This window comes from Pleurodeles waltl, chromosome 8, assembly GCF_031143425.1.
Source record: "Pleurodeles waltl isolate 20211129_DDA chromosome 8, aPleWal1.hap1.20221129, whole genome shotgun sequence".
Taxonomy (NCBI): domain Eukaryota; kingdom Metazoa; phylum Chordata; class Amphibia; order Caudata; family Salamandridae; genus Pleurodeles; species Pleurodeles waltl.
In genome coordinates, this window is record NC_090447.1 from 712,001,440 (window position 1) to 712,020,486 (window position 19,047).

Here is a 19,047-nt window from a genome sequence, read left to right on the forward strand (position 1 = left end):
AAGAATGGACACCAAGTGTACTATAGTGGCGGCCATCTTACCAGTGGTAGTTTTATTCCAAAACAAAAACGTCTGCAATGCCAGGATCAACTTAGAAATTAAGCGTAAGGAATCCAATTGTAATCACCCAACCAAACATATGGCTCATTACTACACTTAAAAATATGGATATTAAGCTCACTTCCATGGGAGGGGAGTCCGAGTCCACAAACAACTCAGAAAACAAGTGTCCCCACCAGGTGAGGATATTATGGTTATTATAGTCTTAGGTCATAAAACGATACATAAGTCATCAGAGGTCCTGGGGTAGCAAGAAACCAACGATTGGTGGTAAACAAAAAAAATATATATAGTCTTGTTTTGAAACTGTAGTCACGTTCTAGAATGTCAAAGAATTCCAAGGAATTTCATCATTTAGACCTTCACTATAGGTCTTAAGTCTGAACACCCATCTTTGTTCAATTTTAAATAAAAAGTTGGGATTGTTACTATTGTATCTCGGTACCTGTAATACAATCCATCACATGTCATCAGGACCATGTTTAGCTTCTAGAAAGTGTGAGCTAAGTTTCGTTGTAGTGCAGGAGCATCTAATATTGCTCCGCTGTTCATTGATACGCTGTTTTACTGGGCGAGTTGTCATCCCAATATATTTCAAATCACAAGGACAGGAGATCAAGTAAATACATTGGCGTGTATTACAATTGGTATCCTTGTTCAAATGCCAGGTACCAACATGATCAAGGTCTATTCTGTCTATGCGCTTGGTGAGAGGACAGACATTACAAGAGCCACACTGGTGATGCCCTATGACCGGAGGCAAGTTCCACAGAGTAGTTTGTTTAACGGAGTCAAGATGTAAGCGAGGACGAGTATGGACAATTAAATCTCGTATATAAGGAGATCTTTTAAAAGCAAACCAGGGCCTCGGACATGATCTCCAGGGCTAGTGCCACTAGTCAAGGCACCCCCATCAGGGAAAATTGGAACAGTCATGTACAGGTAGTGCGTCCCAGTATCCTTGGTGCTGCAGGCGCTCCCTCATTATACTGTCAGGGCTAGACTGCCCCAGCTCTCTGCGACCACCCCAGGGTCAGGGTAAACCCATCCGTACTAGCTGGCATATTGACCTTAGACCAGTCACTCGCTTTCAAGCCTTACCTCTCCACTAGGTGCCATGGTCTCTGGTGGCGAACAGCAGTGTCTCGCCCAGATCTTCTCACTGTGGGCGATCACACACTCCTCAGGCACCGGACAGACAGATGTCACTGTCAATACAAGGATAGCAGCAGGTTCCTCCACACATGTCAAAGCATCTCACCAGTCAAGGCTCTGTCCCAATCAACTCCCCAGTCTTATATCAGCCCCTTCGAGGCCCCAACCACCACAACATCAGGCTCCAATCCTCCTGGAGGGAGCTGGCATTCGGCGTCGACAGGCCCCGTATCATCAGTAGCTGCAACCACCATGCTCAGGTAGTGGTGTTCAGCAGATGCAGCTGGTCAGTCTGTTGTATGGCCCACTTCCTCTAAGGCCACCACATCAGCAGCTGGGTCGCAGTGGGGTGTCTCTCTTCCTTCAGCTTAGGGCTCCAATGGTAACACAGCAGTAGCCTCCCACCCCTTCTGGGGTAGGAAAGAGTCCTGATCAGCAGCCAATCAGGCTTCACTCCAGCACTTTGGCTAGATGGCGCAGCCTTGTGGTATGGCTCAGTCCAAGCCGCCACCCTTAGAGAGTCCCAAGGAGTGTCCCTGCTCATCAGCAGTTCATCTCTGTCTAACACACAAGGCAAGAGTGGGTCAAGAGACGGTGTTTCAGCAGAGGCAGGATCCAGAAATGAGTAGATGGGGCAAGGTGATGGTGGTGGTTTGGGAGCGCTCAAACTATGCATCCACCATCTTAAGCTCCTACACCTCCCCAACCCCATCCTTCGACCTTGATATCAGTGTATTGCATTTCCATCATAATAAGCTCACACGTTATTATTTGTTTCAACGTCTGGTTATGGAAAATTATTTTATTTTCCTATGTTGAATTCCTTTTCCTTGAGTAGATGTTCATTTTTTGCATTCAGACCATCATGCAATTTTCAGTGATTGCTTAATAAATACATGCTTTCTTTGAGCAGATTATAAAAACGGCAGTTTAGTGGTAGCTATTATTGGCACACAAAATCGTTTTGAGTTAGCAGCTTCAACGGTTAGAAACCTTGTTCGGTTGTGTTTTTTTTTTAAATGCTTTCAATCTTTGGGTGATACGTAACTCTCGTGCTTAGGTCATGAGTTCATTCAAATGATTCTTTGCTTTAACTTAGCATGCTTGTATCCATTTAAGAAACTCCTTTTCAGGGACCAAGAGATAGCAAGACAAAGTGAGTTGACTAGATCATCATGCTAATAGAGAGACTTATGCGTATGTGTGAGGAGTCGTCTTTTTTCATGGTTAGCCACCACTTTTTGCCTGTTGTTGATGTGTTCTAGAAGTTGGTAGTGCCCAGGGCCCCTGCTACTCCGGTTCCCTGGGCCAGAACTCTTTCCCTAAGTCTGTTGTGATGCTTGGCACAATTGGATACACTCATATATTCCTGTAAGACCCTAGTAAATGGGCACTCCAGTTCCCAGGGCATGAGATAATAGGAGTAGGCCCCTGAGGGCAGCAGCACTAACTGTGCCACCCTCTAGGGCCCTGAACCCAGATACCCCCAGCACTGCCAGTGCAGGCTGAGTGTACTGGGGTGAACCTAAAAAGGCAAACTTGACATGGCACACTCCCTGTGTGCCCTCTTCACCCTACACTGCATATGTTATGGATAAGTCATCCCTCTAGTTGGCCTTTCAGCCCTAATGCAGAGTGCACAATACTATAGGTGAGAGCATAATTGCATGAGCAGTATGCCCCCACTGTGTCCTTGCCAGACCTGGGACATAGTGAGTGAACAGAGCAGCCATTTTAAGTACATGTACTGGACACTGGTCAAACACTGGTTCCCCAGCTACATGATGGCTACTTTATACCCTAGGTTGTTTGGTATCAAACAACTCCAAATATTAATTCCAAATTGGTACCAGTGTTAGATTTAACCCTAAATTTACCCAGGGGTCACCTTAGAGGTGCCCCCCTGCAAAAGTGAATCTTACTGGCATAGTTGCTGACTGGTTCCATCCAGCCTGCTACTCCAGACTGCCAATATACAAACCCGGGGGCGAACCATGGCTCTCTGGTTTGTAAAACAATGCCCTTCCTGGACGAAGGAGCTAACATCCCCTCCCTCAGGAATGTGCAACACCCTGCTGATTAGCTTCAAAGGGCTACTGCCCCTGAAACTCGAGCCCCCAGCCCTGCTGCTAGCAGCAGATGGCTTTCCGCTTTGCAAATCCCCACTTTTGGCGGGAGCAAAGGTGGGAAACTAGACAGTGTAGGAGGAGTGGCCTCACTGAGCATGCACCACCCCAAGGGGCTTGCAGGTGAAGCGGACCCTCCATCTCATTTTCCTCCATGTTGGATGGCAGGAAAATATCCAATAGGGTTTAAGGAAGTGACCCTTCCCACAGGAAGTGGTCACTGTAGTGGGGAAACTACCAGGTTCTCCCTAAAACGTCCACTAAATTCAGTATTTGTTGGGCTCCCCCAGACCAAGAATTTAGATTCATCTGGAAGAAAAGACGACCGCACCAAAGAACCTGACAGAACAAGAGCAGAGGACCGGCTGCACCAGAAGAGGCTCCAAGACCCCTGCTTGCTGCACCAGAGTCCCAAAAATTGCTGCGGAGGAGGAGATGACCACTGGACTGACCTCAAAAGAACCCAAGGATCTCCAGGCTTCGCCAATAGCCCGAGAACTCCCTCCTGAGTGGAGGCACCACTCGAGAAACCACAGGAACCCGGAAGGAACCTGCAAACCAGTGAGGGACACTTCAGTCGCAGCCGGACCCAATGAAACACCAACGACTGCACGGACGTGACCTACAAGTGTGCCATGTTTGGTGGCACTGCGCCTCCAATGGCTGAGTTATGCCAGCACCCTGGGTACTGGTCAGGTGACACTGGTCTGCTGACATCGGACAACCAGAAATCCAGCTCCCTCAGAGCTGAAAAAGGATCGGGAGGAAGCCCAAGTCTAGGGACTTCAGGAACATCCTACACCTCCGACCAGAGTGCCCCTTTTGTCCTTTAAGCAGCCCTCAAAGAGACTCACCTCCAGCTCCGAAGGACTGTTGCGCACAGCTCCTGGACATCCAGCTTGCCCTGCATCCGGCCGCCCTGTGCCCTGCAACAAGGAATCAGCTGTGCTACACAGGCCCCCAACCCCTTGCAACCTAAACAGCCCAATGGGACCCCAAGGCACCATCTTTAAATCTGCAAACCAGCTCCTTTTCCAAGTGGCCCTTCTAGGTGCCACTGTGCCTGTACCTAGAGACTTTCAATAAATAAATAAAATTTATAGAGCGCGCTACTCACCCGTAAGTGTCTCAAGGCGCGGGGGGGGGGGCAGGGGGAGGATCGGGAGGATTACTGTTCGAACAGCCACGTCTTGAGGTTTTTTCTGAAGAGCAGGAGGTCCTGGGTCTTGCGGAGGTTGGTGGGGAGGGAGTTCCAGGCCTTGGGGGTGAGGTAGTTGAAGGATCTGCCTCCTGTGGTGGCGCATTGGATGTGGGGGACTGTGGCGAGTGTGAGGTCGGCGGAGCGGGGGACTGTGGCGAGTGGGAGTGTGGAATTTCACTCTTTCGTTGAGGTAGGTTGGGCCAGTGCTGTGGAGGGATTTGTGTGCATGGATGAGGATTTTGAAGGTGATCCTCTTGTCGATGGGGAGCCAGTGAAGGGATTTGAGGTGAGGTGAGATGTGTTCATGGCGAGGGAGGTCCAGGATGAGGCGGGCAGCTGTGTTCTGGATTCTCTGGAGTTTGCGTTTGAGTTTGAGTTTGAGTGTGGTGCCGGCGTAGAGGGCGTTTCCGTAGTCCAGCATTTCAAGTGCTGCTCCTGCCGGAACCGGGAGCTGCCTGAGGCTCTCCATCTTGCACAGTGTGCCCACCGACTACCGCTACCACCCTGCAAGAGAAGAGACTGGTAACTCAATTGTACAATTTTTAATGCGTTTTTAAAAGTGACTGCCTATTGCGTCCAATGGTTCGTAATTACGCACAGGAAGACTAACTTTATCAAAACTTTAAAAAGCCATATCTCAAAAAGTACTTAACGTATCTTAAAGATCTTGGTCTTAAAATTAATATAAAAGGCTGAAGTATTGTTCTAAATTCTGGTCTCAAGTTATTCATTGAAGGTGTGTGGTGCATGATTGGATTTGTGAGTACAGCAAATACTTAGCACATCTCCTGGATTAGCCGAACTGCTCGACCAGCTACCTAAAAAATTGGAGCATTAGATGGTCTAATTTTCACCTCTGGAAACAAACGTTGTGATTGCCTGGTCCCCCTGCATAGTGTGCCTAGTTTTGAAGACTACATAGAGGGCCAGCCTCGTACAGTATGGTCATTGGATATTGAATAAATATATCTGTGTATCAGAAATTTAATGAAGAAATTGTAAAGTGTCTCTGTTTCTTGCAGGAGGGTGTACGTTTTTTTGTGGTTGACTGCCGCCCTGCAGAACAATACAACTCTGGACACCTGTCAACGGCATTTCACTTGGATTCGGACTTGGTTAGTATACGAGTGACCAATACATTATACTATTTTTGTGGTGTAAAAAGTAATCCACGAATTCCACTGGCAGTCAGTCAGTCAGGAACTGGAAGCCACTGCAGCTAAAGATTTGCTAGTTTGCTTGGTAATACTTACTAAGATCAGATGCTTCCTGTAGAGGGCATACGGCAATTGCAAAGTTCCCCCTGTCGGTGTAGGAGTCCCTGTACTCCTATTATGGTGAATAAAGTAATTACACACCCCACACCCTCCACTGTAGGGGCAGGCGCTCCAGCATTCCTATTACTTAAATACGGTAACCACGTCGGCCCCCCAGTGAAGCAGGGACCTCCGTCGAGGATCCTCTCCCGGTTGTTTAGTGAGCTAACAGGGGCCCGCTGGGATCAGGACGTGCACTCCGGACTGCGCTTTTGCAGTACAGCTCCCATGATGCCTGCACCCTGCTGTTTGGGTGCCTCATCTCACCAAACCCCCCCCCCCCCCCCCCCCCCTCTTCCAAAAAAATAAAATAAGCGGCCTCGTCCAGCAGCTTCTCCCTTCCAGCACAGAAGACCTAGACTGGTCCCCACGCTCACTCTGTTGCACCAGCTGTCCACGACCATGCGGTGCAACTGATTCCTACCAGCGGCTCGACCTCCTCTTGCACAGGCCCCAGGGAACAAGTCCAGGGCCCTCTTAACTGGTACCTTGCACCCACAGGAGCCCACTCAGCCCCGGTAAGATTTTCTGTTGATGGGAGCCGCTGGCTGGCTCCTCAGATGCTTTCGTCTGGGCTGCAGCAGTGAAGGGCCTTGGGGTGAGCGCACACCTGTGCCCCAGGAGCACTAAGAAGTGAGTGCTTCATCCGTGCTTCTGGGATGCCGGGAAACAGCCGCGGAGACTCTCCTCACTTCCCTGGACCTTGTCTTCAGCAGGAAAGGGAGCCACGTGAGCCCTCTCCGCTTGATATACGCTGTGTTTGTCCCGGGCCAGAATGGGGGGAGCACTCCAGCACACGGCACCACAGCGCTTTCTTCGTGCTGGTGTTCAGGGAAGAAAAAGCGATCTTCGGGCACTTTAGAAAAAGACAGAAGTAACATACGGCGCTGTCCACGTGCTACAAAGAAAGCAACAGAGTGAAGCGCTCCTCACTCTCCGGGGGCCAAAATAAAGCACTCTTCATGCGCTGCCACCAAACGGGGGGGGGCACACCACCCAGCCCCTGGAGATCACTGGGTGAAGGACCCAAGGGAAAGTAAAGCCAGCAGTGGGTCAGCACATCAGGGTCCTTAGGGCAAGCAATAATCCTCCCTGTGACCCAGTAGGCCACAGGTTATTGTCACGGTAGGTTAGTTTTGATGGCAGTTCCTTCTTGCGACACAGCAGGTCCACTCAGTGTCTAAAAAAAAAAAAAAAATTGTGAGGGGAAAATCCCCTGTACTTCATACTCATTTTGCGCAGCCTCTATAAAAGGGGGAAAGTGGGGCTCCAACCAGCACTACCCGGTTCCAGGAATGCCCCCTCTCCTCCAGCACTGGCTCCAGACATCAGTGGGGGGTAAATGAGCCCTTTGTGTGAGGCCAGGGTACAGGCTTTACAAATGCAGGTGTGTCCCGCCTCTCCCTCTCCCAGTCTAGGAAGACCATTCAGTATTCGCCTCCACCCTCCCTGTGTATAGGCTGTCTGAAAAGTATGCACAAAGCCCAGCAGTCACTCTGCCCCCGACGTGGATTGGAGTCAAGCTGCAAAACACCAGTCATAAACACAGAAAAAAGCTCACTTTTTAAAAGTGGCATTTCTATAAAATCCACCTACACCAGTAAACAGCATTGCTCACTACCATTACAACCTTAGTAAACATGCCTAGCTCACCCCTATAGATCGGATAATACCACTTTCACATATTTTATGGCATTTCCAATACAGTCCTATGAGAGAGGCGGCATTCATAGTAGTGAGAAACCATATAGGCTGTTTGTCATTACTAGGACATGTAGTACATAAAGACACATGTCCTACCTTTTACATACACAGCACCCTGCCCATAGGGCTAGCTAGGGTCGAACTTAGGGGTGACTTATATGTAGTAAAAAGGGAGTTTCAGGCCTGGCAAGTAAACTTAGGTGCCAGGTCCCTGTGGCAGTAAACTGTACATGCAGGCTCTGTGGTGGCACACCTGAGACAGGTTTGAAAGGTTACTTTTTGTGGGTGGGGCAAGCTGTGCTGCAGGCCCACTAGTAGCATGTAATTTACAAGCCCTGGGTATAGGGATACCACTGTACAAGGGCCTTACAGGTAAAGTGAATGTGCAAATTTAGTGTAAGCCAATCATACCAAGTTTAGAAGGGATAGCACATGCATTTTAGCACTGGTAAAGTGCCGGAAGTCCTAACGTCAACACAAAGGGTCAGAAAGAAATAGGAGAAGGAAGGCAATAGGTTTGGGGATGGTCCTGTAAAAAGGGCAAGGTCCAACAAAGGGTCACGTTAATCTATGGAGAAAAACTTTTAAATGTTCTTTTTCAAATCCTGTACTGAGGAGAATGATCTATAAATCAATACGGGACAGTCACCTACACACTCTCTCTAAACACTGGCTCTGCGCATTAAAGAGAGGCAGTGCCTTGAATTTATATTAATTAGTTAAGGAGATATAAATAGTGCACCCAGAAGAATTTTAGAAGTATCTTAACCATTCTTCAGAAGTCCTGGGTAAAACAATAAAAACAATGCAAGTTATAGGACAGTGAAATAGTGTACTTCTTTTGTAAGTGTACTTGCACAAAGTTCTGCCTGGATTGTGCATCATAATAGGCAGATGTCTCTGGCACAAATACTTACGCCCAGAGTGGAACAGATGCTTTTAAGTAGTTATTTGGAATCATGGGAAAACATTTTGGGAAAATTAGGCTCTCTGAGGCCTGTGGAAAATTTAGTGCCAAAAAGATAATTGCTCAGGGTAGAGTACACCCTCTTCAGAGATGCTAGATTGGGAGAAAGCTCAATGTTTTTCATTTTTCTGAATTATTATCCTCCTCCATTTTTGCCCTGAACAACTTTGGTTCCTACTCTCAAATACTACTTCACCCTCAGCCTTTGAAGAATTCCACTTGACCCCTCCTCGCCATACTTTTTCACAACTTTCCGATGAATGCAAAGTCAACAATCTCAAAAATGACAGGGAAATCAGTTTCTTAAAATCAGTATCTTATTATTTCCTGTCTCTTACGGTCATTACGGTAAAGTACTAAATGTTTTGGTTCACATACAGTATCTTGTGCAAACAAAAATTGACACAGCTGCAGAGATGTCAATTGTAGTTTCTGCAAAGTTTTTCATATTTTCTGTATCTACCACAGGTGGTCGTTTACCTCTTGTGAAACTTGGAAAGGGTCAAGTATCCTAGTCTCAAAGGCGGCCTGCCTATAGTACAAAAGGATTTAAACCATAATGCATAAAAAACAATATTTACTTATGTTTGTGCTTGAAAACCAACTCTAGTCCACCTCTATGAATCATCTACCTCTTGCATCCCATCAGTATTCCTAGTGAAAAGGTGTATCATAGTCCACACACTTGAAACAATAGTGTCAAACACGAATTAAATCATTAATGCAATTGCTTTATGGCTAATTTTTATTTAAATTCCACAATTGACCTGCTTATGGTTCTCTTCTCAAAGCGTTAAATTTAGCCACCCTATGTCTATCTTAATGGGTTATATGGACATCCATAGAAGGGCTGACTTATTGTCCTAGAACAAACAGCTGAAGCATGTTTTCTCCCTGTGCATTTGACTCGTTAAATTAAAAAGTAATCTTGATTCTTTCCATGGTCTTCCTTTGAGCCCATTCCACCAATGATTGCAAATGGCGCCTAACAGTATTCGGCTTATGCTAACACTTTTTTAAAGTCTCTTTTAATGATGAACTAAGGAAACGCCTGGGGGAAGACCCACAATATTTGCACCTTTGTTTTACCAGTTTTACATCCTTGTGTCCTTGACAGTTATTAGTTCGACTTGCCACCTCAAGGTGTCCTGCCTCATGAATTAGGTTTCATGCTGCCTTGGAATGCCCATTTATTCTCCAAGACCGAACCATTCTCCTTCTGCATTCAAGAGTTAGGTCCTAAAATAAACCCTTCAAATGCTGGAAAGTAGTAGTGAAGGTTTTTAGTCAACAGGTGTGGCCTTTGCCTTGCTTTTACAATGTTTCGTACCTTACCTACTCTTTTCCCCGCTGCAGTTGTTAAGCTTAGTCTTAATATTGCAACACCTAATTCTTTGCCTAGGGCATTTTTTCTAAAAATGTTATGTAGCATTTAAAATACACGGGGATAGGACTAGAATCACCACACCACCACACCTGGTGCTATGGAAACTATAGGTTGTCACTTGTGCCTCTGAATAATACCCAATACTTTCCACACCAGGATTACTCTTTCCAGGGGTCCCTGTAATTCCGGGAGTGGAAATGTAGCAGAGATTGCAGTTTTTTGGTGAGTAACATGCAGGAATGTTTTTTTGTGACAATTTACCATGTTTTCCCCTGGTGATTTACACACAGATTTAGACTGCTCACACCTCATAGTTCCAGTGGGCCTAGTTTTTATTATTACCGGGCCCAGTAGAATTCATGGGCCTCTTGAAATCAAAGCATAATTGTTTTGTTGCTGCTGTCATCAGTGGAGGACTAATAAAACCTTCCCACTGTGGCCTCGTATCAAGCATAGGAATAATCAGAGGTCGTGGTCCCCGAGCATATATCATTTTATAACCCTGCTATAATCTGGGCCTCAGTCTTGTGATTCAGGCTAAATTTAACTAAGCAAACCACCATGACTACTTTCTTGTAGATTTAATCCCTTTCCCTGCTTCTTTAAGCGTTGAATAAATTGAATGTTTTTGAAGTCATGCACACTGATAACAAGTGTTCTTTGATCTTCAAAATGTGCTAATCTTTCTGTCAGATGTAGTGCTGGCCTGCATGATCGTCACCTACATGAATGTAAACTTATTGTGAGATTTTCACCACTGGACTCGTCATGTGGCTTTAGGAAGCCTGCAAAGGTCCTTGAATAACAGCATGCGTGCTGTGAGGTAAACAAGGCAAGGCACACAGATCACTCTGGGATGAGGTTAGTGATTATTATTATACACAGAGATTGAATACCTTCTTGGCCATGGTGTCAGAAGAAGATGGTGGGTACCATTCTGCCAGCGCCCATCAAGGCTTCTACATGATGAGCTCTAGAGCCTTGGAACATAAAAGCATTGAAGAATATGAGACATGTTGGGGGCAAGGGGATTCTGCTTGATGAGTTGCACACTGCAAGCAATATATTCGCCTGTAGACTGCATCCAGTGGTAAACAGGATTAAAGTTGTGTGTAACTGGACCTGGGAAAACATCTGCAGGGGCTCATCCCAACAGAAAACACAATGCCTGAATGCTGGCAGTGTTAGAGAACTCAGTCAGACAACGTGCGTCCTTGAAGGAAGGACACTGTGGATGAAATGCACAGTGACTCTCCACCCTACTTTTAAATTGGACAATTCTGATGTCATATTCCGAGTTGCAGAATTAAAAAACAGCCTTCGCTACTCACTCCATTGTACATTGAAGGATGTAGCCAAGAAAGACCACAGAGGTTACAAGAGCTCCTAAGCTAAGAAGTGTTCTAAGGGGTTCGCCGCTGCCTGTGTAAATATGGAAAAATATGGGGCCCTTGACGAGGTGCAGAAGATGACCCGTGATACTGCATGAGAGATAGCTGAAGGGTGACAATCTTGTTATGGGAGAGGAATGGACACATGGGCTTCGTTGAAGATCCATGTTTGAGGGAATTTAGGGGGGTTAGTTATGACAAATTGAATCCCTTTAATGGTCATATTGTTGTTCTACGGAATTTTAATTGTGATGACAAGCCTCACTGTTACTAAAAATATAATGAACATTTTTTTTAAATGACACACAAAAATAGTGAGTATCTATTTCTTTTAGCCCTGGATATGAAGTGTAGGAGGGAGCAAGTTACAGAGAACAGTAGAGAGATCGAGGACTCTGGAAGAGAACATAAGTCTGTGCCCATCCAAAATCTGAATGTGATAGATAAAAGTAGCAATAATGGCAGTAGAAGAGAAACTAGAGAGGTTTACCCGATTATTGCATTGGTTGTGACTAGATTAATTTGTATCAAATATAAAGCTCCCAAAAAACAACACCAATAACGATTTTGCAGCCTAACGATGGGTAACATTGCAAAAGTGGCACAGGTGCAAAATGTGGAATCGTAACAGTGTCTGGGTTTTCCGGGTCATCTAACAGACTACTCAAGGTCCTCATTTTTTAGCTCAACAATACTTAGCCATCAACTTAAATTGCCCAGAGCATCAACATACTATGACAAGGTATTAATACAGGAGATTTCAGCTGCTTTTGAGCAATGTGTCTCAGCAAAGGAAGATGTGGACTAAAATATCATAGTCTACTTGTTTAACATACCACAAACATATGATTTCTATAATAAAGCTTGTTCACCCCTGGGGTCATCTTGGCGCTGAATGACAGGTGTTTGTTACTCAACTCAATGGTATTCAATGTAATCGCTTTGAAATGAAGAAATGCTGAGAGGACCCAAAGGGATTTGAACTTGTGGCCATGAGGTCAAACACAGGTTTCTGAGGTTAATGTATTTGCTATTGCACCACAACACCCAGCAGCATAAGGCCTGAAAATGCCAAAATAAGCGGAATCTTTTAATTCATTTGTTTAGCTGCAATAACGGATACAAGTCCTGGACTCAAATCAGAAACAGAAAAGTGACCATTGAAGATATCATTACATTTGTTTTTAAGAATCCAGAAGAATTGAACGGTGTTAAAGTAAATGTTTCCATTTATACTTTCACACCTTCACACGGAAAATAGGTTGTAAAAGCATCTTAGTGTAAATCTGACTATATCTTGGACACACACTAGAATCTTCACCGGCTTCCTGTCTCAGAAAGGATCCAGCATAAGGCTTTGTGAATGGTCCACCAGTTATTTTTAAGGCTCAAGCCAAAATGGTTTCCATCCAGGACTCCCCACAATGGCCTTCTCCGACTCCTGCACTTCCACTTCAGAAGCACAGCTACTGATAGTACCCTACTTTAAACCGACACTCATTAGACGATTGAGCCTTTTCATCCGCATTGCTCTGGATTAGTCTGCTAGTTGTGTTACCTTTCTTAGAGGCCCTAAAATTCACTTATTTTATTAGCTCCTTTGGGCTTTTCTTTTCCCTTTTTTCTGGTACTAGTCCCTTGATGCTTTGTGATGACTGTATGCTCTACATATATCCCACATGCTACATTTGATACCATGGGTATCCAGGATTGTCTCACGGTGGATAGATTTAAATCCGATTTCCTCTATAGCCACTATCTGGGTAAATGATTAATTGCATGCAAATGTGTCACATGTGGCTGTTTTAAAAGATGGCCATGGCTCTAGGACTCTTCAGCGACTGCTGACATAAGTGTTTCTGTGTATTGGAGCAAAGATGCCCTAATACTATTTGTTTCAGTGCACAGAAAATAAGTTCAGGCGAAGAAATCGTTATGAGATAAGTAGGCACGGGGAGGCACTAGAGAACCAGACACAAGATGGCCCCACCGTAGCGCAGCTCTTTGGATCCGGATGAAATATCCTCTCAAGATTCTGCAGTTATGAACCTATCCCAGCTGGGAAAGCTGTGCCCTGCATTGGCGATGACCCGATAAAGTGGTGATACTGAGGTGGGCGAAACAAGTTCTCTCTGGGAGGCCGTGGGACTGCTGGCACACCTCGCTGCTGTTGTGGCCTTGCAGCATGGCAGTGCCGCGATACAAGAAGTGCTGCCCTGCCTGAGATTGCCAGCGATAAAGATCCTGAAGACATAGCAGCTGCGGCGGAATTGCCCGTCCTGATAATTTTTTCTGAGGACCTGATTGGTGAGCTGCAGGGGCGGAGAACTGTGGGCTGCGGAGGAACTGCCAAGCAGGCCCAGAATGTGAGGCCTGGATGCTGCTGCAGGGATTGGTGTGGCCTCTGGGAGAGAAGTCGTGAAGACGGGCCATGGCGCGAGAGCCCTGCCTCCATGATCAGAGTCTGGGCTCCCTGTGTGCTGCCTGATATCCGCATGCTACTCGGCTGCGGCACGTTGTATTGCTGAGAGCTCCAGGCCCGCCTAACTGGAGACTCCTGCTCACTGAGCACTGTGCGGTCCCCACTGCGACAACTTGCTGAGAGGCCCCAGTGGCGGCGTGTTAACTAAATGAATGCCATTAAAAAAGCCTGTGTTATACCGCCAGCAACAGCGCCACCCTGTTCGGACCATGCGCTTTCCTACCTTAGACTAACTAACTTGCTGAGAACTCTGCGTGTTAAGAGATGATCATGGCTTGTGTTTAATGGTGATATAGTGTGCTTCTCAGACGACCTGCACACAGGTTAGATACACTTGCTGCCTGCTTGGCATTATGTGCCCATAACAACTTCCATAAAGGTGATGCTGCACTGCATGAAGTCTGCTAAAGATGCCTATGCGAGAGGTGTGTGCTGAGATGAGCCTTTTAACTCACTAGCTGTTGCACTGCTCTGACCTGCTGTACCTTGTGCCTCCAACACCCCGTGTTTATACCTCTGGCTGGCATGGACAGACCACGTCCTCTTAAGGGAAAGGCAGAGAAGCACCAATCCCACCTCACCTCGCCTTTGAGACTAAAAGCGAACACCGTCCTCCACAAGAGGCGGTTTTGGATTCTGAACAGGAGGGACCATCGCAAGGGGGAACATCATTGGAGTCCACAGTATTGGCAATGCAGCAGAGGCCCCAGTCAATTGACAGCATGATCAACAACCTGAATCTCAGGGTGAATCATATAGCAACTAAGCTTGATAAACAAGGAGCTCGGATAATTGAAGCGGAACAATGATTATCGACAACTGAAGGTACACTCAAGACTACGAGAGAAGTCTGCCTCAGTATGGAAAAGTTGATTGCACTCATACAGGTTAAAAATGAAGACTTGGAAGCTAGATCTCGAAAAACAGAATACGCGTTCTCGGCCTCAGAGTCTCCACAAATATAGGTAAGATGGAGCTCTTTGTAGAACAATTACTCTGTGAGGTTTTTGGCACTAATCAATTAATCAACTCTCCAAGATGCTAATTGTGGAGCAAGCCCACAGGTCCCTGGCGGCGAGGACGCCTCAGGAGGCCCCTCCACGCTAAGTCATCATACGTCTACTGTGAATTACCACAAAGTGGTGTTTCGCCTGGCCAGTGAACAAAAAACGATCAAATATCTGGGCAGTGAACTTGTATTTTTTCTGAATTTCACCACGGTTAGCCACGCTGGACAACGCAAGTTTCTACCGGTAAAGAGAAAGCTGCAGCAGGCTGGCATGGGATATGCGGTGCTGTACCTGGCATGACTGCGTATTGATCCGAAAGATGGGCCAAAGGCATTATCAACACTTCAAGCAGCCTTAGATTTTTTGAGGAATTGGCCACCCCACTCCAACAGCTAAAACTGTTTGACTTGTATGAGGGCATGTGGGGGGGTGGGTGTAGTGATGAAGTAGGAACTGTGATTATATCTCCTACTGTACAACGCAATAACACATAAAAAGTTTGGAGACATTGTCCTGCACGTCTCTTAATATCATCTGCAGGGATATGGGATAGGGTAGATCCCGGATCACCTATGGTCACCTGGAGGTTTACCAGATCTCTACCTGCCCATCCTCGCCTCCTGGGAGAACCCATATAGCTGTGGTTGTACAGTGTGCTTTTTCTGTTTCTTGGGGAACTGTTTGTTCTGTGTTACCACGAGTCTGGCTCTGTTTCTGGGGACATGTCTTTAGCAAATTTGGGTTGATGAAGTGGAAGGGAGCAGGGACTTGGGGGTTTGGCTATGTTTGCTTGCATGATGTGGTTAATTCATGCCTTGCTGAGCTCTTCTTCTTACTGCTGTCACACTCTAAAGTTGCTCAATTGACATTATGCAGGATAACATTAACCATAATTAGGCTTCCCTTACCCTTCTATCGTGGAACGTACGAGGTTGAAATAACCCCCCAAAAAACAAGGCAGGTCCTGGCATTCTTAGACCGGCACCACAAGCATATCGCCTTTATTCTGGAAACACACTTGTCGGACCATGCAGCTAATGTGGTAGGTGCGCGGTGGGAAGGCTTCCGTATTGCCTCTAACTGCTTCACATACGCTCGGGTGGGGGGGGGGGAGGGGGGGAGTGTGTTCTAATTAAGAGGGGCATGCCATTCAAGCCTGCCCATTCTGAGACAGATGCCCATGGATGCTATGTGGTAGCCCAGGGTTGCCTGTGTGGTACAGTGGTCACCATGCTCAAAACCTATGGTCCGAATATAGATGATCCTGACTTCTTTGCACTACTGTGGTGACAGGTGAATGACCTACCTCCTGCACCCTTCCTATGGGGAGGTGATTTTAACGTATGCCTTGATCCTCTGCTTGACAGATTGATTATGAAAGACGAACAGAGTAAATGGGCGGCCCAAGTTATGAGAGTCAGCATACTGGAATTTGGAATAATGGATGTGCGGTGCTTCTGGCACCTGGGGATGCGGGAAGGCACTTTGACATCATAAATTCATGGCACCAGGTCTCGATTAGACTACTGGTTGGCAAACAGGGAGGTTCTGAACTCGGTTGGGGAAGTTCAATACCTTTCTAGAACACTATCTGATGATCATGCGCAAGTACGCTTAACACTGACTATTCCCACCCACTTTCCTGCACAATTTTGCTGATGGCTGCAACCCTTAGCTTTACTGGATGTAGCGTTCTGGGCGGATATCTGTAAGGCTATAACAGAATTCTTTCTGTTTAAAAAAAAGCAGGTTGAAAAAAAGCAGGCACATTATGGGGGGCCTTTAAGGCCACCACTAGGGGGATCTGCACTGGGGCATAGGCAGGTATCCTGAAGGATATTCAAGCCCACTTGCAGACAACAGAGGACAAGATTCAGATGCTTGATCAGAACTGCGAGCAGTGCCTGACATTTGGTACTCTGACGGCCATTTGAGAATTGGTAACTGAATATAATGAGATGCGGAGAAAGAAGTGCGCCACTTGTCTCAAAGTCAGGTGGCCCATGCATATGGCGAGGGAGGCCGGTAGGATTTTGTGCTGGCATCCAGGCTTTGGCGGCCCGGGGCAAACTCTCAGGTCATGCAAATTAGTAAATCTGACGACGCGCTGTGCTTGGACTTTCAGTCCATCCTGGCGGGATTCTGTGAATTTTATGCAGACCTGTATGGTTTCCAGTGGTCGTTGGATGCCGAAGACAGCGTGATATCTGGACGGTGTTGCCCTGGCCCGGCTATCCCCCGGTTGAAGGGAATATCTCACTCAGCTCTTTACAGTGGAGGACATTAGGAAGGTAATTTATGGCCTGCCAAATGGCAAGGCCAAGGGGTTGGATGAACCCCGGAGTGAGTTCTATAAGGAATATGCGGATCTGCTCTCACCCTATCTATAGGTCATGTTTGAGGAAGCCCAACAGCTGCCCCATCCCTTAGAGAGGCACTTACCATCGCATTACTTAAACCCGATAAACCGCCTGAGCAATGTGACTCCTACCGTCCGCTACCTCTCATCAACACTGACACCAAAATTTGCGCTAAACTACTAACAAACAAACTTCAACCCTTAGTCACCAATATGGTCCAGCCAGACCAGGCAGGTTTTTTTCCTGCCCTTTCAACCACGCACCACCTTCGTACGATCTACACTGTACTGCATTAATGAGACCCTTCCCTGTAGACAATCGCACTTCTACTAGACGCCACAAAGGGGTCGACTCCTTTGCTTGGCCCTACATGTTTACAGTCTTACAGCGCTTGGGAATTCCCCCTGCTTTCCTTGGCTGTATTCATTGCTATATACGGCACCAACTGCCCATGTGCGTGTTAATGGCCTCACCCCTGACCGTATCCAGCTCTCCAGAGGCACGCAGCGGGGAAGCCTTCTGTCACCGGTCCTCTTTGCCCTTGCTCTGGAACCCCTCTCCTGTGTGGTCAGGCAGCGGCATGCAAAGGCAGCCTTACTGTTTCGTCTTTGGCCATTGGCTATTTTGTTATATGCCGACTATATGGTGCTATATATATCTGCAACCCAGAGGTCAATCTGTCCCCGCCCATATGTGAATATCTGCGATTTGAGCAACACTGGGGACTGAGCATCAATTCGAGGAAATCATTTGTCTTACCCCTCACTGCTAGCACTACGCAATTCCTATTGGAGTTCCCTCTACAGTGGAGCTCAGACCTGAATAAATACCTCAGTATTTGGGTACCCAAAGACCCGGATCTAGTCATTAGATATATTTGTGGCAGAACGATTTCCAAAATAGACCGCATCAGAAGGTGGTTGAGATTACCTCTATCCTTAGCGGATCAGATAGCAATGTTAAAGATGGTGTTACTGCCCCAACTTCTATACTGGTTCATTAATATACATACCACTGCCACTTACACAGGCATTCTTTAAAACGTTTCAATCCATTTTGCTCTTGCTGGTCTGGGCCGCGAATAGCATGGCATCAACTCACGCTGCCTTTTGACCAGTGTGGGTTTAACTCTCCAGACTCGCCTCTACTGTCTATGCACTCAAGCTCAACATGCGCACTACTGGGTACATGCCTAACAATACACCCCACATCTGGCGATCGAAAATGCAGATGCTTATCCTATACCGCCCTCGTTGCTGCTCATGCATGGGCAGCTAGAGACATTACTGGGTGGCATTACTACCCTTAACTGTACTTTTGGGCCCTGCAGGCACTGAGCAAACACACTAAAAAAGACCGATTTATGCTACAGAGCTACAAGGTGGTGCATCACACTGCTCTGTTCGTCAGCCAGGAGCCGAAGGTGCTGTCCCTGTCTTTGGCGGCGGGACTCAGGGTGATCAGGGATGTTTATCCAGAAGGTTGTTTCATTGCCCTTGAGGACCTGAAACAGGTGTGTTGCACAACGCCCCTTTTGCACTTCAACTATATGAGGCTGGGAGCATTACCACTCCTTCCTACAGGCCGCCCTCAGTTTAAGATCACTTCAGACCCTGCTGACCAGGTCCACCTGCACAGGCCTTATTAGTTTACTGTATGAGGCAGCGCAGGGTTATGAGGCCAGGACCGCAGGCAGTCTGTTGGACAGGTGGAATGTGATATTGGACACTCCACTAACCGAATCAGAGTGGACATTCTGTTGTGCCCTGACTAGACAGCTTACCTCTAATGGCAACCTGCCTATTGTCTATTTCAGATATTTACAGCAGATGTGTTGCACCCCTTTACAATTGTTCAGATATGGGCTTAGATGAGAGTGCAGTTGTGA

The 19,047-nt window shown here is 46.7% G+C and overlaps 1 protein-coding gene across 4 annotated transcripts in view; it reads left to right on the forward strand.

Annotated features, from left to right (window-relative positions):
* The window catches only part of TBC1D23 (TBC1 domain family member 23), a 552,903-nt gene that overhangs the window by 211,308 nt on the left and 322,548 nt on the right, over positions 1-19,047 (forward strand). For all 4 annotated transcript variants that reach the window (XM_069204869.1, XM_069204866.1, XM_069204868.1 and 1 more), the window contains exon 10: positions 5,565-5,657. In XM_069204869.1, coding sequence (XP_069060970.1) covers positions 5,565-5,657 — 93 coding nt within the window. The remainder of the gene's footprint in view (positions 1-5,564; positions 5,658-19,047) is intronic.